This window comes from Tauraco erythrolophus, chromosome 10, assembly GCF_009769465.1.
Source record: "Tauraco erythrolophus isolate bTauEry1 chromosome 10, bTauEry1.pri, whole genome shotgun sequence".
NCBI classification, from domain to species: Eukaryota; Metazoa; Chordata; class Aves; order Musophagiformes; family Musophagidae; genus Tauraco; species Tauraco erythrolophus.
Window position 1 is genome coordinate 16,450,966 of NC_141474.1, and position 27,060 is coordinate 16,478,025.

General features: G+C 40.8%; 1 protein-coding gene across 3 annotated transcripts in view; it reads left to right on the plus strand.

The window, feature by feature from the left end:
• Window positions 1–14,484: 14,484 nt before the first annotated feature.
• Window positions 14,485–27,060, plus strand: part of ABCA4 (ATP binding cassette subfamily A member 4) — a 74,978-nt gene continuing 62,402 nt past the window's right edge. For all 3 annotated transcript variants that reach the window (XM_086617662.1, XM_086617663.1, XM_086617665.1), the window contains exons 1-5: window positions 14,485–14,550; window positions 18,343–18,436; window positions 18,955–19,096; window positions 21,009–21,148; window positions 23,889–24,016. In XM_086617662.1, the coding sequence (XP_086473788.1) occupies window positions 14,485–14,550; window positions 18,343–18,436; window positions 18,955–19,096; window positions 21,009–21,148; window positions 23,889–24,016 (570 nt within the window). The remainder of the gene's footprint in view (window positions 14,551–18,342; window positions 18,437–18,954; window positions 19,097–21,008; window positions 21,149–23,888; window positions 24,017–27,060) is intronic.

Sequence of the window (27,060 nt, forward strand, 5' to 3'; positions counted from 1 at the left end):
GGTGCAAATTCCTCTTGGACAGTATGCAATTTGTTGATGTTGCCAGTGGAGGCTTCCCTTTGCCCCTTTATCCTTTGCCTTCCTTTGAAAATCCCACTTCTGTGCCATATTGGAGTTATTTTTATATATGCAGCATTTTAAAAATGGGGGGGGACAGGGCTGGGGAATCCTGAAGGAAATTAATTCAAACTTTTTGTAATTCAGTAGCTTTTCATAAAGATTTAATGCATTCCTAGTCTAGATACGGCTAATGGGTTCATTGAGTAAGACACTGAGCTTCATTTCACTGTATGGAATGGAGCGCTTATTCATAGAGAATCAACTATTGCATGTAGCAGTGAAAAGAGCTGTTTTTCGTAATAGGAGTTATAATAAAAATGTAAAGCTTAATGTTCACTGTCTAAGCGTAAACCAAAGCTTGTGCTTTGCTCTGTAAAAGCATTTGTTCAGTTTTCTAATCTGTGCAATTAAAGCTTTGCTCCTGAACAGACTTATGTACTGGCCAGCATGGCTCATAATTATGTATCATATGTGTATATTTTAGGCAGTCATGGTTATCTGTTGCCAGTTTTCTATGTGGTCACTTTAATTTTATTTTTTTTTGTACAGCAAGGATGCACTTACTGAGCTTTACTATTCAGAAGCAGCAATCAATTCACATCTGGTTTCTTGTATAGCTTAGCGAGCGGGGCGGATGTGCACAGCATGTTTTGTTTGGATGCCCTTCTGGAGAGACTGTCAGTTGCAGTGGTGCTGTCTTTCCCAAGTGAATGAAAAGGCAGTGATTTGCTTGCTATAGATTAGTTTCACCACTTAACCTGGTTGTAACTGAAATGAAGAGCATTATTTCCAAGTTTCAATGAAAGAGCTGAAAATAACCAAAAATCTGCATTAGTAGGTGCATCTAATGGTTTTCACTTTGTATTAAATGGTTTTTATGTCTACACTGTTATATTTGCTTTAAAATGTATTAACTTGTTAACATTTCAGTGACTCTGTGGCTTCTCTATCTGGATTTCTTCTAACTTATTAAAATACAGATATTTGGCCTTTGTAATAGTATAGTGCTCTGCTGCGTCTGTCTTCCGGGGATGGGGTGTGGCATGTTTTTCTTAATGAGATTACGATTACCCTTTCTCATGTGCTGTACAGTTATTTTAGCGTGATACTTTCTACTGATATAAGAACCAAGAGAGGACTCTCAGAGGACAGGAAAAGCAAAGAATCACTTTTCTGTTATTACAACATAAACTATACTGGAAATTCCTACTCCATTCCCTTTGCTCTTCAAATAAAATCCCACACTGCAATCGGTGGATGTAATCTGATTTTAAGTTCCAGAACAAAAGATATTAAACTTGAAATGCTGAACTTCTGATTTCTTGTCGCATTTCCATGGAAGCATGGCTTGTACTCTTGGCAAAGGCCATGGTACCACTGGATGGTTCTGGCTGTCCTAGGAGCTGTTTCATTGAGGAGCTGCCTCATACTGCAGAAAAGCTGAAGATGCAAGATGCTGCGACCTACTCAGGCTGATACTCGGTTGCATAATAAAATAAGAGGAGGGATAAAGGCTTCTTGACATAGATGGGAGTTTGTTCCACTTTGAGAACGGAAGGTGGGGAGGAAAAGCTCACACAACTGGTTAATAGGCAGAAATAATATTAATAAAACACTACAGGTATCAAAGAAAAACCTCATAGCACAGCTGTGAAAAGATGGTGCTGATCAGTATAGGTCAGGGCCACAAGATGGCAAATTACTTGGTGAACTACTGTTAAATCTGTTGTCTCACTGTATGTTTAAGTGTTTTAGCACCGAATATGCTAATGGCTTAAGAAGTTGTAATAAAAACTGTTTGTCTAGTTGGATGAAGGGTCTCCAGTATGCCCCCAGGGGAGGCTGCTGAGATGGAGAATGATGATAGTGCATACTAATGTGTGAGAACAGATGAATGTTTCTTAACCAAGTCGTGATACCAGTTACTACTGGTTGTTGCCATATTGCTTTTTATGTGCCAACTGCTTCCATGTTTTGCTAGTGTGAAAGGTTTCTGCTGTTTTACACGTGCCAGGTTTTTGTTCAGTGTTTCCCAGAGCCAGGCAGCCACCAGCAGGCTGAGCCAGGAATGGGAGCGCAGTGCCCTTCTACGTGCCTGTGTATGCAGATTACGATCCACATAGATAATTTATAAGATGCCTGAATAAGTGTCTTGCAAAACCACATTATTTTATGAAAAAATCATCACTTTCAAAAGATGAGTTATGCATGTCCCTGCTTTATAAACTCTTTTACTCTTTTTATGCAGCGCCAAGTGGAAGGACTGAGCGTACTTATTTTGCAAGGAGAAGCCGTGAAGCTTGTGACCGCTTCCCGGCGCGGCAGCACCTGTGGGTCGGGGGCTTCTTCCAGAACTTTCCTGCCAGACCGGGGGTTGAGGCCGCCCGCGGGGCGCTGGCAGGCAGTGGCTCAAGGGCCAGTGTCTGACTTGCTAATTGGCGAATTTTTGCGAACGTTGGCACCTTGAGGCCGAGGCCGTGTTGGGTTCGTGTGAGGCAGCGCCTCGGCGGCCGCTGCCTCCCGCGCAGGACGGGGCGGTGAGGGACGTGTGGCGGCGGGGCGGTGAGCCTGGCGGGAGACGCTTCAGCTCTCCTTTTGACTGGAAATGTTACTAATGGTCGCCATTGTTTCTTTCGGTTCTGATGCTGATTTCCCGAGGTCTTGTGTTTTAAATTGCTTCACCCCGACGGAGTTGCAGAGATCCGCCCCACCTGCCGCAGGTGACAGGGCCCTGGGTCACGCAAAGTCTGCTCCCTGTGGCTCGCCTTCTGGGGAGGAGAGCTTTCTGTGTCAGATTTGCTTGGTAAATGCGTTTTCTGAGGTCGTAATGCACTGCCTCATCCCTCTTAAAGCTTTGGCAGAGTACCGACTTCCATGAGTCCGCGACCTAATTAGTCATGACAGCTGTTTGTTTAGCAGGGCCCCTAATGCTACCAGAACTACTCTGAGACCATATTTTCAAATACAGGCTTTGTTCAGATCTGACAAAATACCTTCATAAATATCAGTTTCCTAGTACAGACTTTATTGTCCTTGTGCTGATCGTACTGGATATTTTCGAGGATTTTTATTCAGGAGTCTTTAAATGCGCAGATCGAGCTGTTCTGTATCAAGCAGGGGATTAAAACAATCTCCTTAAAACTGAGCAGTGTTATTCTGCAAGCACAAACTGCATCTAAGATATGTTTCTTTGCAGCCAAGCTGAACGTTCCTTCAGAAACCTTTCTCTTTCGTGTAGCACAGCAGTGCTCACACATGAGGTAAGCTGTTGCGGTAAGTTTTCCAGATTTTTTTTTAATTGATGCTATTTAAGAAGTCCTTATTTTGCTTGCAAATACATGAATTACTTAGTTTCTGTAGTGTAGCAGAGGCCTGAGTTCATCTGAAAACTGACACGAAATGCTCTGCGAAGGCAGTTAGTGTACATATGTTAATGTTGGTAACTTAGTTCAGGGCATGTTTGTACTTTTAAGTGACTTCTCTACATACCACTGTGTTTCACAATAAAGAATGATCTCAGAGTACACAAACTTGGTTCTTTTTGGATGAGATGACACCAAGCTGTGTGGTGTGGTTGACACGCTAGAGGGAAAGGAAGCCATCCAGAGAGACCTTGACAGGCTGGAGAGGTGGGCCCATACAAACCTTATGAAGTTCAACAAGGCCAAGTGCAAGGTCCTGCACTTGGGTCCAGGCAATCCCAAGCACGAACACAGGTTGGGTGGAGAATGGATTGAGAGCAGCCCAGAGGAAAAGGACGTGGGGGTGTCGGTTGAGGAGAAGCTCAACATGAGCCAGCAATGTGCACTTGCAGCCCAGAAAGCCAACTGTATCCTGGGCTGTATCCAAAGAAGGGTGGCCAGCAGGTGGAGGAAGATGATTCTGCCCCTCTGCTCTGGGGGTCTGCAAGAAAGGGGTACCTGAAGGGGATCTACAAGAAAGCTGAGTGGACTGGGTTTGCACGTGGGCAGGATCTGTTTAAGATGCCACTTTTCCCTGCATTTGATATATGGAGGAGTCTGATTCTGATTGTAGTTGATTCTTAGAAATACGCTTATCAAATGAGTTTCACTGGGCCTTTTATTATTCTCTCTGATTTTTTTTTCTGTATTCCCCTTGAGCCATTATATCAGCAACTTTGTGAATAATACAGCTTCCACCAGTTTCTGTGCACTCACTTCTTTGCAGCTTGTTCTTTGCCGTGTATTCAAGTGGTGCAAGTTGTTTCCTCACTTTCCATCTCCTTTCTTTAACCTTTTACTAGCAGCCATATCCAAGAAATATCATTTGACCCCAGCTTGCCAGAACTTCCCTTTCTTGTTCTTCGAGTTACTCCTTGTCTGTTTCATAGAGGGAGGCCTCTGAAAGACTTCAGGAAAAATTCAAAAACCTTCAGCTTGAGTTCTCCTCAGTAGTTTGATAGCTGGGTGCAAAATTTATCTTTGCTCAGAAAACCCCAGCCTGTGTATGTGTAGTTTCCTCTACACACACACACGCACAAAGATGTATCTGTTTATCTATATATGTTACACTTATACATTCACGCTCCTACAGTTTGCCTGGGCAAAATTGCGTTAGCATTAATTGTGTTAACTTTCTAGTGAGGCTATGTCTAGGGACATACTCTTCTACATGTGTAAGAAAGAACATCTCACTAGTTAAGAAATTGTTTACATGCTGGAAAGCATTAGTCTTGAAAATTAGAAGTGTTGGCCCATGAGCACACCCAGTACACATTAGTGTGCATATTTTCAAAGCTATCTTTTCAGGTAGCTTTTAAATTATATTAATTTTAGAGAAAACTTTGCTTGTGTTGCTGGAGAATTTACTAGGGATGTTTTAATAATCTACAGGACAAACAGTACTTAGCCAGATTTGACTTTGTAGTCAAAAGTCAGTAATAAGCCTGGAAATAAGAAAACTAAGAAAAAGCTGGTATTTAAAATAACAGTTAAAACTATGGCATATGCAGGTGAGGGGATAACAGAACACCCATATGACCCTATGTATTGCATGTAGGTGTTTGTGAAGAACCTCACAGGGAACTTTTATGTTATCAGATATCTGTTGCAGGCATAATGCAAGAAATGTCACCAGATGTCTATTTTCACTCATTGGTTACGTTGTGTTCTGATACATAGATGGAATGCCTCCTTTTTTGCTGCTGCTGGCAACAAACTACAGATCATTAAGAAATCCCTAAGTGATAGTGACAACTGTTGGTAGAGCTACTGAAGAAGTTGTGCAGTGCACTCTCTAAGCTGAACTGTATTTTCGCCTTCCATGTCAATAGATAGGCTCCACATAGGCTTTCTCTGTTTACTTTCAAAGGTCCCACTCTCCACTAAGCAAAAACGGGTCACAGACACAGCTGATGTTGTTGAACATAGAAAACAAATAAACCCTACCATCATCCAATTGTGATGTAAAAAATCTAATTAGGAGAGATTAGTTTAATCTGTTGGAGCTGTCTCTGTGTACCTGCAGGCAGCAAAAAAAAAAGGAGCCATTTTCTTAAAATAACTTGACTTAGAATCTCAGGGTTAAAATGTTTCTTTGCTGAATAAAATTACTAAGTTATCTGATTGCCTCAGACACGGTCATAGTGCATAAACACAGTCTACAGCCGAGCAGCAGCAGCAGTACTAGTTTCTTTGCTTTGCACTTACTGCCATTAATCAGAGCAGACTTCCCTCTGTGGCTTTGTAAAGCCCTTTGTTTCTCTGTCAAGACTGCAGCAGGGTGAATCTTAGTTGTGATACGAACATATGTCCAACAGAAATTAGATCAAAGCCACTTGTAAAAGTAAAGGTTGCCATGTCATCCTTTGTGAAGGAAGCCAGGTTAAAGTCAGTGGTTTAGGTGGCAAATCCGTGCAGAGGCTTAAAGGTCCAGAATTGGTGCTGGGAAGGAAGCAGTGTGCCGAGTGTGGTGCTCTGCTGTCAGAGGTGCTGTGTGGTCTGGTGTAAACAATCAGTTGTTAAATTCAGTGAAATGAGGTCTCAGGGAGGATTCCCAAAGGTGTCCCCAAAGCCCTGTGAAGGAGAAAGTAACGGACAAACTCTGCCACATCCTTTTTATTTTTTTCAAATAATGAAAGCTGGATTGCTGCTCAGCTTCTACTTAGAACCGATGAAGTATCTACACCTCCAGGGATGAAGTATCCACAACTTCTCTGGGCAACCTGTTCCAGTGCCTCACCCTCAGAGTGAAGAGTTTCTTCCTTATAGCTAAATTGATCTATCCTCTTTCAGTTTAAAGCCGTTACCCCTTGCCCTATCACTGTACACCCTTGTAAAAAGTGCCTCTCCAGCTTTCTTGTAGGCCCCTTTAATGGAAGTCTGTTAGAAGGTCTCCCTGGGAGTTTCTCTTCTCCGGACTGAACAACCTCAACTCTCTCAGCTGCTCTTCATAGGAGAGAGGATCCAGTCCTCGGATCATCTTTGTGGCCCTCCTCTGAACGTGCTCCAACCGCTATATAACCTCCTTGTGTTGGGGACTCCAGAGCTGAACGCAGTACTCCAGGTGGGGTCTCACGAGAGCAGAGTAGAGGGGCAGAATCATCTCCCTCAGCCTGCTGGCCACACTTCTTGGGATGCAGCCCAGGATAAAGTTGGCTTTCTGGGCTGCAAGCGCGCATTGCCGGCTCATGTTGAGCTTCTCCTCAACTGACACCCCCACGTCCTTTTCCTCTGGGCTGCTCTCAATCCATTCTCCACCCAGCCTGTGTTTGTGCTTGGGATTGCCCGGACCCAAGTGCAGGACCTTGCACTTGGCCTTGTTGAACTTCATAAGGTTTGTACAGGCCCACCTCTCCAGCCTGTCATGGTCTCTCTGGATGGCATCCCTTCCCTTCAGTGTGTCCACACCACCACACAACTTGGTGTCATCTGCAAACTTGCTGAGGGTGCATTCAATCCTACTGTCCATGTCACTGACAAAGATGTTAAACAGCGCTGGTCCCAGTACTGACCCCTGAGGAATGCCACTGGTTTCCACTTGGACATTGAGCCGTTGACTCCAACTGTTCGAGTGCAGCCATCCAGCCAATTCCTTATCCGTTGAGTGATCCATCTGTCAAATCCATGTCTCTAATTTAGAGACAAGGATGTTGTGTGGGATGGTGTCAAATGCTTCGGACAGTCCAGGTAGATGACATCAGTTACTCTTCCCTGATCCACTAGCACTGTAACCCTGTCATAGAAGGCCACCAGATTTGTCAGACATGATTTGGCCTTAGTGAAGCCATGTTGGCTGTCACCAGTCACCTCCTTATTTTCCATGTGCCTTAGCATAGTTTCCAGGAGGATCTGCTCTATTATCTTGCCAGGCACAGAGGTGAGCCTGACTGGCCTGTAGTTTCCTGGGTCTTCCTTTTTTCCCTCTTTAAAAACGGGCATGATAATTCCCCCTTTTCCAGTCGATGGGAACTTCACTAGACTGCCACAACTTCTCAAATATGATGGAGAGTGGCTTAGCAACTCTATCCGTCAGTTCCCTCTGGACCTGCGGATGCATCTTATCAGGTCCCATGGACTTGTGCACCTTGATTTAGTGAACAGTAGTTGAAGTAAGGCAGAGCTTGTTGAAAAGCTCTCTGGATGCATCTCTGGAGATCTGAGTCTGAACACACATAAGGTCTCGTTGTATTTAGCTTCAGGTATTTTTTTGTGTGTGAGTTTGCAGCTTGCTGACGTTTTAGAAGTTCCAGAAAATATAAAATCAAAGATCAGATTAGAAGAATGAAATTTTTTTTTCTCCTATAGTGGTGGTGTGAAACAGTTGATTTTGTGTCTCACTGGCTCTGTTCTTAGAGACTGACAGTCCATTAAGAAATGTACTGAACTACCTGTATTTCTGCACACACAGATGGTATGAGAACAAATTTCCCAGGCCTTTCACAAGGGAAGTATAGCAACAGCAAGGACATTAATTTTGCAAAAATGTAATGGGGTGAAAACAAATCATCTTCTCCAGTTACTGCGGTTCTGATTTGTCTGGAAAGCCTAGAAGAAATTCCTGGTCTCTAAAACGTTGTCTCCAGTAGAAAAAAAACCACTTGTGCCACCTTCGTGAAACAAGTGAAGCTTAGAGAAAATCTTGAAAATTGCATGAACTAAGTTTTGAAGTAGTGGGAAAGACTTCTGTCTTCTCTAAGGCCATTTCAGCAGACATACAGTTGAAAGAATCTGCTAATGAAGTTACCAATGATGATACTTGCTTGTTATGATAATATGAAAGAATTTGAGAATTAATGAACACATTGCACTGTTCTTAACCTGATGGGAATGAGGAAGGCTCTGATATGTCAGTGAGGAACTCAGCAATGTTGTTCATCTTGCACAGTGATGTTTCATAGTAGAAGCAAAGCTAGTCAGGAAAGTTTTTAACTGTTGATGAGCAAACCTCTCCTTTTTGGATACGAATATATCTTTGGCTGTTGTAGTGCAGCATTGCCAAGATGGAGCAATAAATATTCCCTCTGCCATCCAGAGGGACCTTGACAGGCTTGAGAGGTGGGCCTGTGAGAACCTCATGAAGTTCAACAAGGCCAAGTGCAAGGTCCTGCACGTGGGTCGGGGCAGTCCTATGCACAAATACAGACTGGGTGGTGAATGGATCGAGAGCAGCCCTGAGGAGAAGGACTTGGGAGTACTGGTGGACGAGAAGCTCAATATGAGCCGGCAATGTGCTCTTGCGGCCCAGAAGGCCAACTGCATCCTGGGCTGCATCAAGAGGAGCATGGCCAGCAGGTCGAGAGAGGTGATTCTTCCCCTTTACTCTGCCCTCATGAGACCTCACCTGGAGTACTGCGTCCAGTTCTGGAGCCCCCAACATAAGAAGGACATGGACCAGTTGGAGAGGGTCCAGAGGGGGGCCACGAAGATGATAAGAGGGCTGGAGCACCTTTCCTATGAGGACAGGCTGAAAGAGTTGGGGCTGTTCAGCCTGGAGAAGAGGAGGCTCCGGGGTCACCTTATAGCGGTCTTCCAGTACCTCAAGGGGGCCTACAGGAAAGATGGGGAGAGGCTGTTCAGGAGGGCCTGTTGTGATAGGACAAAGGGTAATGGTTTTAAAATAGAGGGAGGTAGATTCAGATTGGATATTAGGAAAAAATTTTTTACCATGAGAGTTGTAGAACACTGGAACAGGTTGCCCAGAGAGGTGGTGGATGCTCCATCCCTGGAGACGTTCAAGGCCAGGTTGGATGAGGCCCTGAGCAACCTGATCTGGTTGGAGATATCCCTGTTCCTTGCAGGGGGGTTGGACTAGATGACCTTTGAAGGTCCCTTCCAGCCCTAACCGTTCTATGATTCCTGCAGCTCAGGCTCCTCAGAAAATGCAGGAACATGATGAAGGTAATGATTAAATTCAGAAGACAATGGCTTAAAGAAATACTTACTTGAGAGAAATTCTTGATAGCGTTTTGTGATAAGGTGTAATTAATCTAGTACAAGCAGGGTAAGAGGACTCTCTGCTAACTGCTTTTGACAGTCTGGAGGCAGGGAACACTCTACTGAAGCTCCAGGATGAAGTCAGGCAACAGCTATTCTTTGTTGTTGGCAGCCAGTCAAAATATGAAACCTTACTACTCTACATGATGCTGATTTGCTTACCTCATTTCTGGGCTGCACTGATACTCACCATAAAGTAACTGTAGGATTACTGTTTTTTAAAATACTAAAAACTGTATTTTTTACTTTACTAAGTAAAAAATAAAAGTAAAAGGTAGAAAATCTGATTCGCTGCATGACTGTCTTCAGCCTTCTGTACTATCAGCTGAGAAATAAATGGTTAACTTCATTCCTAACCCAAACACCCTTTTGTAGTTCCATCTGTAACCCTAGAATAGGTGCTGGCTAGCAAGAAGGTCTAGGTGATAAAAGCTGTCACCTTATTTCCCTGCTGACGTGCAAAAGCCAGAAAAAGAGTGAAGAAAAGGCCTTTTCTTATTACTTCATTGTTTAAAGATGTTTTTAACCATTGTTTTATATCTTCTGATGTTGTCCTGGAGGTTGTAAGATAGGATTGAACTTTGAGAGATTAATTCATTTCTACTGATTTAAAATCAGTATTTAGATATATTATACTGGGTATTCAAACTAACAGTAATGACTGATGCAACCAATTACTTATTTCACTTTCTTGTCTTCTGTCAACAATATATATGAGTTTTCATTCTGAATGTATGCAGCAAATTCTTCTTCCATGTTACACTATTAACTTCTAGGAGAAAAAAAAAAGTTAAAAAAGTGAAAAATAAGTGCTGTTTTTTATTTTCTTGAGTTGGGTCTTTGTAAGAGTCTTCCCACGCCTCAATAGTATACTGGTGATAGAACCAAGTTGGTTTTTTTGGCCCTTACAATCAGCCCCCTGGAAAGGAAATTAGTCCCTGCAAAAGGAAAATTAACAAAACACAGATTTTCATATGCCATGGATATAAGCTACATCCCTTGTGCATGTTGTCTTCAGGCAGCAAGCACATGCCATTCTAAATAACAGTCATGCTTTGCATTAGCTTCTTCATGAAAAACTGAACAAACAGTTCATAAGCATGTGGGGCTTTTTCTGGTTTTAGGAGGGGGTTAATATCTTTGTTAATAAACTTTGCTTTTTTGGAAACTGAATTTCTTCTAGTGCCGGTGCTGTTTCTAATTGCAGCTGTCTCAAGCCACCACTGATTTTGTGAGCAGGGTGCAGCCTTTAACAAACGAAGGCAGATCTGCACCATGACTAATCACTCCAGAAGTCCATGTACCTCCTGAGCCCAAGTGGAGTGCTCTACACATTATTCCTAGGTACTATTTTTGTCATGGTCCTACTCCATTATTTTATTACAGTGTTTTGCTCTACTTAAATTAGTAGAGCCTGAATCTTAACCACACAATTCTATGTTAGTCGTGTCTGAGTAATGTCCAGATAGAAAGGGATATTCTTCCCTTTTAGCTCCTAGTGAAGGTTTTATAAACAAAGCAGCCTGGGGAAATATAAATGTATTCTTGTTCATCCTAAAATTAGAGGTGACTCTAAAGCATCTCTAACAGGCAAAATGGAATCTTTCTTTAAGTTTTATATGTTGATTGCACTTCATGTAATAAGGCCATAACTCAAACTTGGTTTAGGCCGAAAGGAAATTTCAAATTCTTACTTATTTAGCAGAATCTTAACGTTGATAATCAATCTAGTAGTCACTTTCTTAAAAAGCAATTTCTTTGGCAATTTTTGCATATTAATTAGGTTGTCATTGAGTTACTTCTCTTTCGGGGAATATCTGTCTCCATCACTATCAACAAATGTAACTAGCAAGGTTTAATGTAAAGGCCTAAAAAGGTTAAATAGCAAGTACAGTCTGGATAACCTTACTTAACTGCCTTTTTTTTTTCTGAAGGTTATTGCTCCTGGCTTTTTTACTACTTATATTTTTTGTCTCAGAAAATAGCTGATTTTCCAGAGCAAATGCTAAGAGCCATTTTGTGTGGCCATCCTAATCCCATTTATGGCCTTGCACTACAAATTTTCTTGCTAGTAGTAGTGAAAGTTCCAGGGTGGTGCAGGTGTGTCATACATAGCGAGAGAATTAGGAGCATGAGCTAAGATTCTGTGTACTACTAGAGAATCTCTCGTTGAGATAGAAACTCTTAATGATGAACAGCTCATAAAGAGCCAGGAGTAAGGGGAGAGGCCAGGCCATTGGCAGACCACAGATTTTATGGCCTTGACATGAAGGCTTGAATTTCCTTTCACAGCTGTTGCAGAAAGATTGCAGCATCCATCTAGGGTTTAGAGGAAGGCGAGAGGAGCTGGAACAAAACTGGCTCTTCCTCATTTGTTCAGCTGCAGAACCCATTCTTCAGAATAGCAGCAGGTTGGAGAGCCCTGGGTTATGCAAGAGTGTCCGAAAGCCATCTGACTGCCCATAGTTGGTAACTCTGTGAAGAAAACCTTGCTGGAAACCCCTGAGGAGTGGCAGGCATGCCACACTAATGGCAGCTGCAAGTTGGTGACTGCTGGGAGCTGCCTACAACAAAATATAGGACAGCTTTCCATGTGAGAGTGCTCTTGCAAGCCATCAGCCTGTGTACATCCAGAACCTGCTGTCACTAGTGAAACTGCAAAAGTATTGTCTTTTCTCATTGATGCTCAGCTGATTTTATTCCTGGGTTCTAAACTCCTTCAACAGCTAATTGCTCGAAGTGCCCTGGATTGGGTAAATGTCTGGATAAGAACTAGATGTGCTGCTTTTCAATTACTTAGTGAAGAAAAAAGAATTTGAATGTTAGTGTCTAAATTGAGCCTTTTCTGTCTCCCGAGTACACTTAGCAATCAAATAATCAATCTAGATTGGTTTCCTAGTGGAAAAAAAAAAGGTCCATGTTCTGACACTTAGGCTTGCAAAATTGGCCTCTGTTACTACATGGTTGACTGCCTTTTTGCACAAATACAGCATGGCAAACTGTGGAACGACTAGCATTTAGCCAGTTTGACACAGAATTTCTTATTCCTCTATATTCAGTTCTTTGGCCAAAATACCAAGATTTCAGTAATGTTTCGTCCTGTAGTGGGTATCAGTGTGAAGATAGATCTCCCAAAACAAAACTGGTCCTCTTTGGCATGTCATGACGCATGTTTAGGATCCCAGTATTGTCTATACTATTAAGACCGTTTTTCAGCTTATGGTGTTGGGCAAAGTCACCAAGCTCTGGATTAATTTTGTTCCCTTTAGCTTTTATCCACTCAAAGTGGGAGGCTGTCACACCCCAAAAGTGTATCTTTTCAAACTATCCAGTGTTAATCCCTTTACTCTTTACAACAGCAGTAGCTTTTTATAGCTAGTATTGCTTCTTGTGGTGCTCTGCAACTTAAGCAATTAGAGTTAACAGAGTGGCACTGAAAATTACATGAAAATGTTGACCTACAAAATATGGAAAATGCTCCAGGTTTTGGCATCATTGGTTTTGCATGGATATTCTTTCTGCAGAATTGTTTTGTTATTTGATCCCCAATAAGCAGCACAGCGAATTCTAGCTAAATTTGGCCTTAAATATCCTGTTCCAATCTCTTCCATGCCTGGTACGTCAGATGAGATTTGCACGTTTAGGGATTTAGGATCCCTTTCCAGGCTGGTACCAGCCCTTCCCCAGTGCTGGCCACCTCCTCCTTTCTTCCTTTTCAGTTCATAACATGTGGACCTTGAGATGATTTTCTGAAACAGTCAAATAATTATTACTGATTTTTATCTAATGCTTTTAACTAATCCTTTGTTGACACATTAGGCCAAAATATTCTGACATCTTTTCCAAACTTTGCCCCTTAAAATCACACAAAATCTCTTCCACTTAATAGATTTTCCAGAAAGAAAATTCTGGAAGAATGGTGGCAAGAGAGACTGAACAAATAATCTAATCCATGAGCAGTTCTACCTGTGTAAGTCTTGATAGAGGTTTCGATAATTTCCAGCAATGGAGCCCCCACAGCCCTCCCATGCAATCAGTTCTGCTACATGACCATTCTTATCATTAGAAAGTGTTTTCCAATACCTACCTTCAAGTTCCTTTTCCATTCTCTCCCAGTTACTAACCATTTATGAAGAAACTACTCTTCAATCATTTAAATCCTGTAAGGCTATAAAGTAGGAAGTTGATACAGGCAGTAAATTCGAATGGTTGGTTTATTTCTTAACAGGTCTCCGTATCTGATATTTAGATTTATATGTCAAATTCTCTTCTTCCTTTTGAAGGTAAGAATTCATGGTGATTCAAATGAGTCAGGAACCTAGAAAACAGAGCATACAGTGGTTTAAATCCTGTTGTATCTGTGCTAAAATGTAGTAGGAGTTGCTGAATTTGAAAGCATAAAAATATGAGATCCTATGTTTTTTTATGAAATGGCAACAAAATGGATTTGCCTTTACAAAAATCCATTCCAGGCCGTGTTAATCGATATACATTTGTAGTGTTTGAATGGAAAACTTTATTCTGTCTTTCTCATGATAACTAAACAGTTTTATATAAACTAACATCCAGTTGTACACTGTTTTTTTCTTGGAAAAAAATAGTTTGAAATCACAGATTTAATCTGATAAATGATGCAACGTTTAACTACTTTCATTACTTGCAAGTTCAAGTTAATAGCTAGATTCAATGTAAATTACTTCTTTTTCATTCGAAAGAGATGCTTTTCCTCTCCACTGCTATTTGGCGCTGATAAATGTATCACAGGAAACAGCCTCCAAATAAAGGAAAACCATGATTTTTCATGTAGGACAGTGTATCAAGTGCAAAATTAGATGGTGCAGACAATGAAAGGAACCGATCTCTATGACAACATAGTCTTAAAATAAGAACAGAAAGCTGTTCAACTGTCAGCTGAGAAATGGCAATGCATCCTTTGCCACAGGTTAACCAGAAGTGTTGATGCAGAAGAATGAGCTTCTTTAGGCAAGTCGGACTTTTACTCTGGAAGAACTGGATCCTCCGGAAAAGACAAAAGGTAAAGTATTAGTCTTTGGATTTCAGCTTTGGACCATGCACTCTGCTGAATGAAGTGACTGGTGCATTTATCAGCATGTAAGAATCACAGATTCTTCAAAGAGTTGAATGTGATCTTTGGATGGGCCTGCTGTCTGGGATCTTGTCTGGTGCGGATTGCAAAGCTGCTCTTTACAGACCAAACATAGAATACTTGTATAGGGGGATTATTTAACAAATAGTATTGTGTAACAGGATACGAGTTATGGGTAGTAACATTTTTCTATTTTCACATAAAACGATCTGTTAGAAAATGTTGTGGGCACCATTCAGCTCTGGGAGGTGTGATTCTTAATTTTAGTTTGCTCCTTATACCCAGCTGCTTCTAGCCCTAAAGTTCACAAAGATTTTACCTCTTTTTTTACTTTTACTTAATGACATAAGTGAAGTGAAAATCAGCAAGGTATTTTAAATCCTTTCAGATCTTCTTAGATCTTATGATACTTTGTCTTAGAGCAAATTTATCTATTATATTCTACCTTATTTCATCAGTGCTCTTTTTTTCTTTTTTATGTTTTCTTTAAGCCAGATATCTTACAGTCAAACAAAACCTTAAACTAGAGTCTTGGTCACCTGATGTACTGCAACTACTTCTGTCCAGCAAAGGAAATCCCTTTGAGGTCCTATAGAGATAGTCTACCTGTTTCAAACTAAAAATAATGAAGAAGTACATTAAGGCATCTGTGAGGCTGTAACAGTCATGCAGACAATTTGCCATAATAACAGAGATCAATAGGGTCAAACTGAGTTGAAATGAGATGAGATCAACCCATGGGATGAGTTGAAGTGCTTACCTGTGCCGACCTGATTTTAGCCATTAGGAATGAATCGTGATGAAATTTCCATGATCAAAAGATTATCTGATTTTCTTTGTGGATAAATTGAATGTCTTTTTTTTTCATAGCTTCCCTGCAGGCTTCCTCCTACAGTCTACATTGCCATCAAGAGCTCATGCATATAACATTGCCAGCTCATGATTTAATACATTATGAAAGTCACCAATCCATACTTGAGCAAAATTGCACCAAATATAAGGACCCCTTTTTGAAGCTGGACTTCAGTTACTGATTGTCAAGGAACTGTAGTAGTTTGGTTCTCAAGTTGAGAAAAAAAAAAAACATTGAAAAAACAGAAAATCCATGTTTTTCTGATCTTCAAATGTGTTGAGACAATTGCAAGCCACCGTTTTTTAATTTTTATCAAGTGGATCTTTTTGTAAATTCTTCAGTATTTTTAGTGTATGAAATGCTGTTTTGTTTAGTCAAATCTGCTCAGATATGTGACCCAAAGTGCCTGCTTGGGTTTCAGGCATTCTCTTTTTTCTTGTTTATTTTTTCCTGTAGAATTTTCAAAAATGCTAATGTGGTGTTTCCTGCTGTTGCCAGAGATCCCTTCCTGTGATGATCATTCCTAGCTTGTAAGCACAGTGATTTAATCCACAGCAGAGAAATCTTTTCTACACTCTGAAGAGTAAAACATTTTACAACAGAGTCAGTAAAAGGAACTTCCTTCTCTAAGTATATAAACCTACCTGCTTATTTGTCCATATAGACAAACAAGGTAGCCAAACCAAGAATCTGTCATGTCAAAAGTAGATGTAAAATTTTTTGGGAAAATCAGCCTGTTTTTTGGTAACCATCATGCTGTACCATAAATGAAGGCATTTCCAATCTTCTGCTCAATTTCATCATTTAGGCTAGTCTAATTCACAAGAGGAAAGACTTCATTACAGAGTTAACAGTTGATCCACAGCCAACTTAGATTTGTTAGATTGATATAGTCTTATCACTGTGCTTGGCCCATCACAGCTCCGTCTGGATATGACATTTCTCTGTGCATGTTGCTGGGATTTCTGGCTATTTATCTTATGGTTCTGCAGGCTTAAGCATTGCTTTCTGACCCTTCTAGTGAGTTGTGAGACCCCTGTGTGTCCTCAGGAAGAGTCACAGGAAAGAATCTGAGGGCTAACAGCACTTGGTCCGTCCTTATCGCATGGCACGTGTACCAGCTTGAAAGAAAGCTTTCCTTGTGCTTTAGCCTTCAATCCCTTCTAAAATAGCTAGCTCAGACAGAAAGGAATTACTGAATTCAAATCTGAGTATTTTGTATTTCCTGGGAATGAGGTAAGAATCGACATCTGAGAAACAACCCAGATTAACTTTGCAGCAAAGGCAGCAGCCAAGCAATCTCCCCAGTTGTTACCCCTCTGAGTTTATAGGTGTATAGTGCTTGTCCCAAATGTCTTATCAAATGGATGGCAATGGGTGCTAATCAGACCTTGTGGACTCCTGCTGAGTAGTGCCTGTAACACTGTATTCTGAGCTGTGCACAACAGCTGTCAAGGAGAAGAGCTATACAATGGCAGGTTTCCTTCTCTACTCGTTTTTTCATCTGTCCTTTGCTGCTGGTAAGATTTTTGTCTGACTTTAAAAACACCAGACATGCGTAAATTCCTTGGTGGTAGTGGGGTGTTTTTGTTGTTTTATTTTAAAAAAGGAAGCCTTAAGAGAGAAAGTGTGAAATAGGAAATGGTTGCCTGGTGAAAAGCTTTCTACGCTTTTGCTGTAAGCATAAGCTGTGCTTAACTAAAGATATTAGACAAAGTTGTAGTGGAAAAAACAGGGGCGCTCAAAAAACCTGTTAATTATGCTGTGTAGTTTCTTTTGCCCTGCATAGCTCAGTTTGGAAAAAAAAAACAAAACAAACATTCAGGTGACCCATCTTGTCTCTGGCTCTGCTGCTGTATGCATTATTGTTACATATTTGGTGCCTGGTTAGGGAAGCAGCAGCAAAGGAAAGGAGGCAGGAGGGGCTTTCCTGTGCATGTGCTACAACCCTGGTTCTGGAGAGAGTTTGTCCTGACTGTTGCAGGGACGAGAAAAAAAGTGCCACATGGCTGGACACAAAAATCCCATAGCTGGTCCTCAGAGCCTAAAGCCTATGTCACAGGATCAAAGGGTTGTAGTTTCAAACCTCTGCCAAAACACACAGAGGCAGTAAAACAAACTGAAACACAGAGGTGGAGGAAACAAACTGAAAACCAGGCAGGATGTTGCTCTGTGGTGAAGCAGTGCCCTTGATTTTCTGTCATGACTGAGCGCTGGTGACAGTTCTAAGTGTGTTGAAAGATCTGGGCAATAAAGTGGCCTTCAATGAGACCTTGAATAAGGTGTTTAATCTTAATGTGTACGTTTCTCCCTGTATTAGAAAATTGGTAATGTTGAAGTGAATGATGACAAAAAGAAGCAAAATAAAGATGAAAGAATGTAAGTTTATGCAACAGTCTTTTACCTTTGGGTAAGCACAGTGCACTGACAGCCTACTGATAAGCCCAGCATTGCGAAAGCGTGGCTCAATAAAAAACCCATGCTTTTTCTTTTTTGCATCTAATCTTTTTTTCCTGTATTGTTATAGAGTCATCCACTTTGTATAAAAACTGTTTAGACTTCTATCTGGCAGTTTAGGACTACCTGCCACCTCTTTTTACCTTAGTCAGGATGCTTAAACGTTTCTTTAGAAGAGGTGGAGAAGCCACTGAGTTAATGGTGATGCTTCATGGGGCTCTGATTAAATCCTTGCTATTTCTGGATGTCCTTTCCAAATGGTGACCAGGCAAGGGATAACCATGGGCACATGCTGCATTGGGCATTGCTGCTGTGAGAAGAGACCTCAGCCCTCTGGTCACTCAGTAACTGTGTACATGGTTCATCTGTAACATTTATTTGTAATTGATTTTTTTCTTTTTTTTTTCTAGCTTCGTTTTCTGGTGGAGCTTGTATGGCCTCTGTCATTGTTTCTTGCCCTTGTATGGCTGAGGAAAGCTAATCCACTGTATCGTCAGAATGAATGTAAGAACATTTAAGATGTTTCAGTGCTCTGACTTGAGCTAGAAGTTTGGCTAGAAGTTCTCAGACAGAGATACCGGAACCTGTTTGCCAAGTATTATTCTCCAGTGGCAAAAGAACAGACTTTACTTCAAGTAGTTTAGTTATATATTGTAAGAATTACCAGCGAGGAGAAAAAAAAAATAAAAAGCTCTAGTTTTCCTGTGAGGTGCTTTGTTGTCAAATTTACTTGAGATCTCAAGATTCTATCAAGTTGTAGATTTCTGTAATACTGTTACTGAGAAAGTACTGCCTCACTACTTATTTTTTTTTTAAAAAAAAGTTAGCTCAGAATTTAGTTCAGTTAAAAAATAGCCATATTCCTTGTATCAGTGACTTATTTTTTGCTTAGTAAAAGAGAAACTTATATGATTTCTATCACATTCCTTCTGCAGTGAGGCAACACATCATGCTATTTAGATCACACAGGCTGCATGAGAAGAGACACCTGATCACTTATATTTTGTATTTCTGTACTCTAGGTCACTTCCCAAACAAGGCAATGCCATCTGCAGGAACGCTGCCATGGTTACACGGCATCTTCTGTAACATGAACAACCCCTGTTTCCACAGCCCAACCCATGGAGAGGGTCCGGGTGTTGTGTCCAACTACAACAATTCCATGTAAGCAGAGCTATATGTGTGAGACTGAGTTGCAGTAATGCAGGCCCACTAGGCAACTGCAGTTAGCCTGCTCTTGGCACCTGTTGAGCATTCATAGGCATGAATGATGCAGGGAGAAAGGATGGAGTACCCTCAGCCTGTTTGGAAAGGTCCCTCAGTGCACTGACGGATATTTTAAAGAATTGTTCTATGATGTGGATGAAAAGGGAAAGGTGAGTATTTAAGAAGACACTGTGGTGCAAATACTGGAAGACAAACATTTTCCATCACATCAGTTTCATTCCAACAGTGGTCAGCAAAATTGAAACAAAGCTCATGATGGTAGGTTTGGGCCTCTCTTGAAAGAGTTCAGTTGTACTAGTCCCTAGGGAACAGGTGGTCACTTAATAAAAATCCATCCTTTCTATTGCCTGCTGCTTAGTGAATGTCTCAGGATGAATCTTTTTTATATGAGAGGATGAAACCCTGAGCTTTCTTTTCTCATCACTTGAGTTGTCCCCTCTGAACGAGAGCTCTCATGAGTAGCAGCAAAGGAAAATTTGCACTGCCACTTCCTCTGTAGCACCTGTTTTGATATATACTTGCGAGACTTTAATCGGCATAGTAACCTTCAGATACTAAGCTTATTAACAAAATAGGAGGATGGGAGATTTCAGTGCTGTTAGTGAAAAAGAGCTGTGGGAGTGCTTCATTGCATTGTTTGTTATAGCTGAGTCATGAAAGGCAGTGTAGCAGACAAAGAGCCTTTGAATAAAAATCTGTTAGAATAGCTATAAAAAAAGGCCAAATCTCCCTTTGCAAGTAGTCCACTTTGGAGCATCCAATGATTAAAATTCATGAGCTAACTATGTCAAGGCCATTAAAGCTCCAGTCACATGAAAGTCTGTAGTTTAGAGTTAACTTAGCATTTGACCTTTAGTTCCTAGTGAACTGGATTTAAAATAGTCAGCTGGCCTTTTTTTGTGGGGTACAGTCAGTCACACTGCGAAACTAGAGGGTTCTGTTTTCTATACATTCTGTCTTTTCTAGCTTGCTTATTACAGAGCAAACTGTCCCTTTGTGAGTCAGAGTAAATCCAGTGCATTACAGAGGAAGCAAATACATTGTGTTTTCTTAAAGAATTTAGTCCTTCCTGTTTGCTGCTTCCTGTAAGCTAAAATAAGTCATGAGGACTGAGATATACCATTCCATGTATGGAAAAACACCGTTAAAGAAATGTAATAGCCTCCCCTGCTGCTAATAAGAATTTTTTCGTACTTTTTTATAATCACAGGATCTGATTGCATCCTTGCTTGAACTGCATGTTCTAACACAGAACCAGTAGTTGAACAGCTGCCTGTGACAGTTTGTCACTCTTGTTTTCCTGCCTCTCCTAGAAGAAATGTTTTGAAGGAACCTAAATGCCGCCGTTATATTGGAGGGAACTGAGTTGGGAGAGGGAGGAAGATTCTGTGTCTGAGTGATTCCGTGTCACTTACCTGGCTGAGCAAGGCTGCATGTGCCTAGAGTATCCCATCCAACTGCTGGAGCTGAGCCTGGGCCAGAACCAGAGCAAATTTGCACCATAGCTGTGAGGTGAATTTTGTCTGGCAAAGGTCCTGTCTCGTCAGCAAGGTCAGTGTGGCTAATCAAGAAAGTATATGAGAGGCCAACCTTCTGTAACACCAGTAGCCCCCTTAAACCTCCTGTGGGCTTCCAAATCTAACTGAATCCCAAGCCACCTGGAACGACTCTGAACGACTCTGTTGACACCACAAAACTGAGCTTCAAGTTTCAAGACTGGGGACAAATTTTTTTTTTTTTTTTTTTCCCCTCATGCCTAACACAGAGAAAGTCAACTTTGCTTTTTTTATGTGAAAGGTTCCCAAGTCATCAGTCTTAAATTATTGCTGGTTCACTATTTCTTCTTTAGCCTTGCAAGGGTATATAAAGATGCTCAGGAGCTCTTACTGGAAGCCCCCGAAATCCGTGACCTTGGCAGAATCTGGGAAGAACTGATCATTATGACTCAGTTTATGGAAACAATGAGAACTAATCCTGAAAGAATTGCAGGTAATTGTTTTGTCTCTATCCTTTAGACTATTGAATTTTTCCTTCTGAGAGCTGACTAGTAGTTACTCTGCAGACTGACATTATAATCTATTTCACATGTGGCTGCTTACTGTTAGAAAGGGTAAATTAAAACTCATCCAGTGTTGTAACAAGTACCTTTCATTTGAGAGAGTCAATCAGCTCCAATCTACAACCATCTTCCTTAAATAACAATAGACAAAACTCAAAACATAATACCGTGAGCATCTCATCATCCAAAGTAAAACACATGATTTGTTAGAAGAGGCTTGTTAATTATTATTACAGTAGAGGCAGAAGCAGTACAAAAGCGTCACTGGAAAATGCAAAGGAATGGAAAGCTAGGAGCATAACCCAGAGAAGAGCTTAGAGACACTTTGTTTCAAGGGTTAGCTGACAGGTTTGGAACAGTGAAAAAGCAAACCCTTTATTCTTGTTTTGTTGATGTGTTTAGAGAAAGAAGGCATTGCACGCTTCTTATAAACAGGATTGCAAATTATATGACTCCATTAGTTTTACTCAAAACATCCTGCCAAACTCAAAACACAATCCTGGGGAAAAAGAGAAAATGGACTGATAATAAATTTTTAATTTAACATTTGGACTTTAAATACAGAATTTGAAAAGATACTCCTAAAACTAGAGGCACAGAAATGGGCTGGCTTTGAGAATTGATCTGTCTCATTCTCAAGTACTTTGCCACAGGAATAACAGTCTTATTAAAATCAAATAGTCACTCTCCATATATTTTTAATAAATGCATAAACCATCTGATACGCATGCTCCACTATCTTATCTGAAGTTTCTAGCTAGAAGTAAAAAGGAGACTATCTCATTGTAACTAACAGTGAGACAATCAAAATGCCCTAGAATGCAAACAAGAACTTGAGTATAAACTGGGCTGTGGTTTGCACACAGCTGTAGAAACCAAACCCACCTATTTAGAGGTGAGGAAAAGCACAACATGCCATGGGTTTGCGACATATTGCTAAGAGATCACACCCCATGGTTTGGGAAGTTGCTTTGCATTCCATATCAACTTTACTTAGCAGCTGGAAAACACAGTACATTCTTCCCCACTTCTGTGAAATATGATGTTAATGCTCTTTCAGAATCTGGAGGGGGTTTAAATGCATTTTGCTTTAAAAAACAATGTTTGGAATCTCCTGTTTCGTAAAACAAAGTAACAAAATCAGTTCTGGAGTTAACAAGAAAATGTGAATTGCCACCTTTTTCATACAGAAAAAGGTACTGCAGAATTGACTATTTAAGTTTTCTGTGTGCGTAGCTTACTACTATTGCCTGAAAGTAACAATCTTAACAGCATATTATTGTAGCTGCGAAGTTGAGCTATGAAAAATTAACAAATGTCAGAATTGAGACTGCTCCTTCTCCTGATTCTTTAAACCAGATCTACATCTCAAGTCCTTAGTTGTCCTGTTTCCCCCTTGCACTAACACATTTAATGAGATGTGTTCCTGTGCTGTGCTTTTGCCTCCACAATGCCCGAGTGCCAAGAAGGGCATCAGTGAGAATATGAGGCACAGGCCTCTACTATTGTTTTCAGTGTTTACAGCTTGAATGAATACATGGAGGAGCAATTGAAGAAGTTCTGCTCAGCTTCTGCAGCCCCAGGACAGAATATGCTTATTGCAGATGGAATTGTGGTAGCTAGTTGTCAGACTCTGGTAAGACTACTTAACTCACAGAATGGAGACACTCAGCGGGAAATTTGTGCACGTTTATGTGGAGATGTCTAAAGCTACAGTCTGCGTGTCTACATGATACATGCTGCAACTATCAGTTTCAAATGCCTGTTCTGAAGACTGGAAGAACTGGTGCTTTTCAAGCATTCTTTTCCGAAGTATGTTGATGCTATGTGGACAACCTTTAATAAAGGCTGTAGTATTCAATGGACATGAGCAACATTCACTTTCCAGCTTTCGTTTGGACCATACTGAGGCAGAATTCACACTGATACTGATTTATAACAGAGGCAAGTTAAAAAAGATTGGCACTGTTTGACTTTAAGAGCAGAAGCATTTTGAATATTGTTATAGGTGGCATTAGGGAAATTTGTTGGTCTCTCAGATGTGTTTACTTTAACAGTGGGTAGCCTCATTGGTTTGCCTGAAGATTTTTGAGGTTTTAGTTTAATAGTTAGTAATCTAGTTTAATATGACTACTAAACTACAAACAATTTATGCTTCTCAGAGGAAAATGAGTTTTCTCTCATGAAAGATTTTCAAGGACCCATTTTTGCAATACTACAGAATAAGATTAACTAGTTAAGACTAATCAATAGCAAGTGATAAATTAGTGTAAATGCAAAGGGTTGGTTAAAGTTATTTACACAAGACCCAGAAGAAAGGACACTAAGAACAGTAGCACACTTGAATATGAACATTTAAAATAAAGTGTTACCTCAGAAAAAAGACAGACTTCCAAATGCAGTCAGGGATGCTTTCAACACTTCCATTGCTGAAGTTCTGGTCTGAGAGATCAGATATGCAGACTCAGAGCACTCATCATTTTCTGATGATCATTCTCCAACAAAGGATTAAAATGGTTTTGAGTTTCAAAAATAGTTTTGGACCCCATTAGTCACAACTGACTAATATGAGCCAAAGCATAGACTTTTTGCAGGTTTAAGCCAGGGTATGAGTTGTTCTTTAACTTCCTTTGGTATCTCACTGATCTCTGCACTCCTTTCTTCATCCAGGAAGAGGAATACGAATTCTAGACATTTTGAAAGATGGGGAGACCCTCACTTCCTTCTTGCTGGAAGATGTTGGCCTCCCAGATATTGTTGTTTTCCAGCTCATTAATGCTCAAGTGCGCCCTGAACAGGTGAGTAGAGTATAACAGCTATCAGACTGTTATCTGCGTGGAATGCAACCTCTTGAGTTCTATATGCAAAGTAGCCTCAGTGAGGGCCTTTATGCCCAGAATACCTGCTGCCTTATAGGTTGTTTGCACAACTTCTCTCTGTTTTTTGTGTATCTACAGGAAGAGGTGTTTGTTTTGTCTTTAAAAGACATTTTCAATATGCATTAAATGTAGATATTTGGTTCGATGCTGTTGTTGCTCACAAATGGTAAGCATCAAGAAACGATACTCATGACTAAAGACTTGACTCAAAAGCATAAGGCAATTGTGCATCCTTTTGAGACAGCAAAAGTGATGAATAGCAGCAGAGATCTGAGATTCTTAATTTAACATTTAAATTCTCTGCCCCAATTCAGCAGAATAATAATGATAACTTAATGACATCGTCTCACATGAATAGGTGGGAGTGGAGAAGCAGACCCATTTTCTTAGATTCTGATTGAATAATAGATCTGCTCAGAAAATTCAGAGTTGAAAACTGCTGGTCAGATCTTTTCTGAAGCAGCTGAGCAGGGGACTGTGTTTCACCAAGTGCAGGCTGTCTCTGCCTCTGCATGTACTGGTGGCTGGGAGTTCTGCGAGGAATGCTCTATTAATGAATGAATGTTGCTGAATCAGAACTCTGAAACAATTTCTACACTGCGTTAGAGTGTGGGTGGAAGCAAGTGAATAACTGAGGCTGAAAGACACAATTCCTCTTTTTCACTGCCACATAAAATACAAATGCTGGAACTGTGTGTGGCCAGAAAGAGGGAGGGCATTAATGAACTTGCATACAGTTCCTTTTGTGCTCCTGTGACTAGTGGCCAGATTACTTATCTGCTGTATTCTTGATTAGTACCAGGGGAAGCCCTCCCCTCTCTTCGCTTTGTCATGAAGCAATACCACAAGACCATATCAAAGCCAGCATCAACTGATACATCCTGCTTATTTTCACACCTCTTTGTCTGCTGAGATGGTGAAAATTTGCTTCCTTGCTGCTCATGACAAGAAGAATATATGCAGATATCCTGCTGGGTTTCTCCTTCCCTTTCCATCTCTAACCTCTTGTTCATCAGAGATCTGCTGCACCAGGAGAGCTGTGTGCTGCTGTCTTAGTCTCTATTAGCTCCCAGTGGCATTCATTCATCTACTGTTAAAAACTCTGTCTGCCAGTGTATGCAGGACTGAAGTCTGCAACACCATAACTGAAAGTATGATTGAGACCTCCTGAAACATGGTGTCTTTCTGCTGTATTTTCTGGCTGATGTAGAAAGAAATGTAGTTCTCTTTATGCTGGAAATTAAAGAAAACTGAACATCAGTTAGAAAGGAAGCTGGAGGAGACCTGGTGTTAAATACCACTTTTGCTGTTCTCCATAAAGCTTTCTTGTTAGCAGTCATCACAGGAATACGAGATCATCTCACAAGAGCTGATTTACAGCTATGAGGAAAGAAAGTGTGTGAATAATTCCTCCAAGAGCAACTGATGCAGAAAAACTGATCTCATCATTTTCAAAAGACCACAAGACAATTACTTTCAATAGAAATCGAATACTTGATCTCCTATGGGAGATAAATCGCTTAATTCCTTCTTGATGAGCAAGTTACTCAGGCTGGACTCATAGTTGGTTGAGGTAGAAGTTGAAGAGCTGTGACTAGAACCTAGATCTGCGGTTATCTGCAGCCTCAACCATGATAGTTCATCTCTAGTTCTTCATGCTGCTCTACTATCTGTTGGCTTGCATATCACTGTAAGCCCTCTCCCCCTGGCTCTCATGGCACAGAGGTGATCAACCTGAAAGCAACTTGTTTACTAAAGCCAGACTGTTGCCAACAGCTGGCTGCAGATCTAGGTCTGAGCTGCCTGGGAGTGCAGGAAATAACACACAGAGCTGAAAGCTAAACCTGATCAAACAGCCAACTAGCTGAAAAAATAATTTGGACTTCATCTTGCCAGCTTTGGTCAAACAGTGACACATTGATAAAAAAAAAAAAAGTATTGAAGTTTTCCTCTGAGCGCCTGCTTTTTTGAGTCATTCTAAGATAAGGATAAGAGACTGATGTTAAAACACAATAAGAAGTTCCGGAAAGATTGGCAGCCCACCCTACCGGAAAAATTGGAAGGGTGGAGGTCTGATGTTTTTCTAATCCCATCTGTTCATGAACATTCTTGAAATGCAGTTACAGTTTGTAAATAACCTCTCTTTTTTTTTTTTTTCTGTGTTTAATCCTTCTCAATGATGTTAATGTCACAGTTTCCTCATTTTGCAAGTCAAAACAAGGTTCCCAGGCTGCTTCCCTGCACAGCTCAGTTTCACTGCAGTGCACGCTGGATGATGAGGACCATGTCAGATCAGGCGTATACAGTTCAAAAATGCTGTTCTTTTCACACACATCCCCAGGACATAAATGACTGAGCAAATAAGCACATTCTTTCACTGACATAAAGTCAGTTAAATCCAATTCAAATGTTCTAGTCTGAGGGAGGGTGGAGGTATTTGGTTTTGAAGGTTTTTTGCAAGCCAGGCCATATCTATCAGTTGCATTTCCTCTTTTGCATTCTGCCTCTCTCCACACTGTCCATCTGGCGTTAACGATGCCTTTATATGGGTACAGCTGTAGTGATTGTAGGGACAGTACCTCTCAGATACTTTTATTAGAAATTCACGTTCCTTTTTTGCATCGTTATTCCAATACACAATCTGTGTGTAATTCAGTTGCTTTTTTTTTTTTGTCAACTGCAGCTCCATAAGCTGAAGCTCAGGGCAGTCACAGTAGACAGAGTACAAGATTGTACTAGACTTCTCTTTCCCTGCCTTTCCTATTCTGGATGCTGACTTTCCACAGCCACACTTGCAGTTTTGTGGGTAGCTTCTGATATTCGAGGCACTTAATAACTCCTCAAGCTTGAATCCACTCTCCAAAGCAACTGAATTAAGTTTTTTCCTCATTTCTCTGGGCTTTTAAATATTTCTCTTTACAGGCACCGCCAAACAAGTCTCAGCTGCTAACTACAGGAGATGT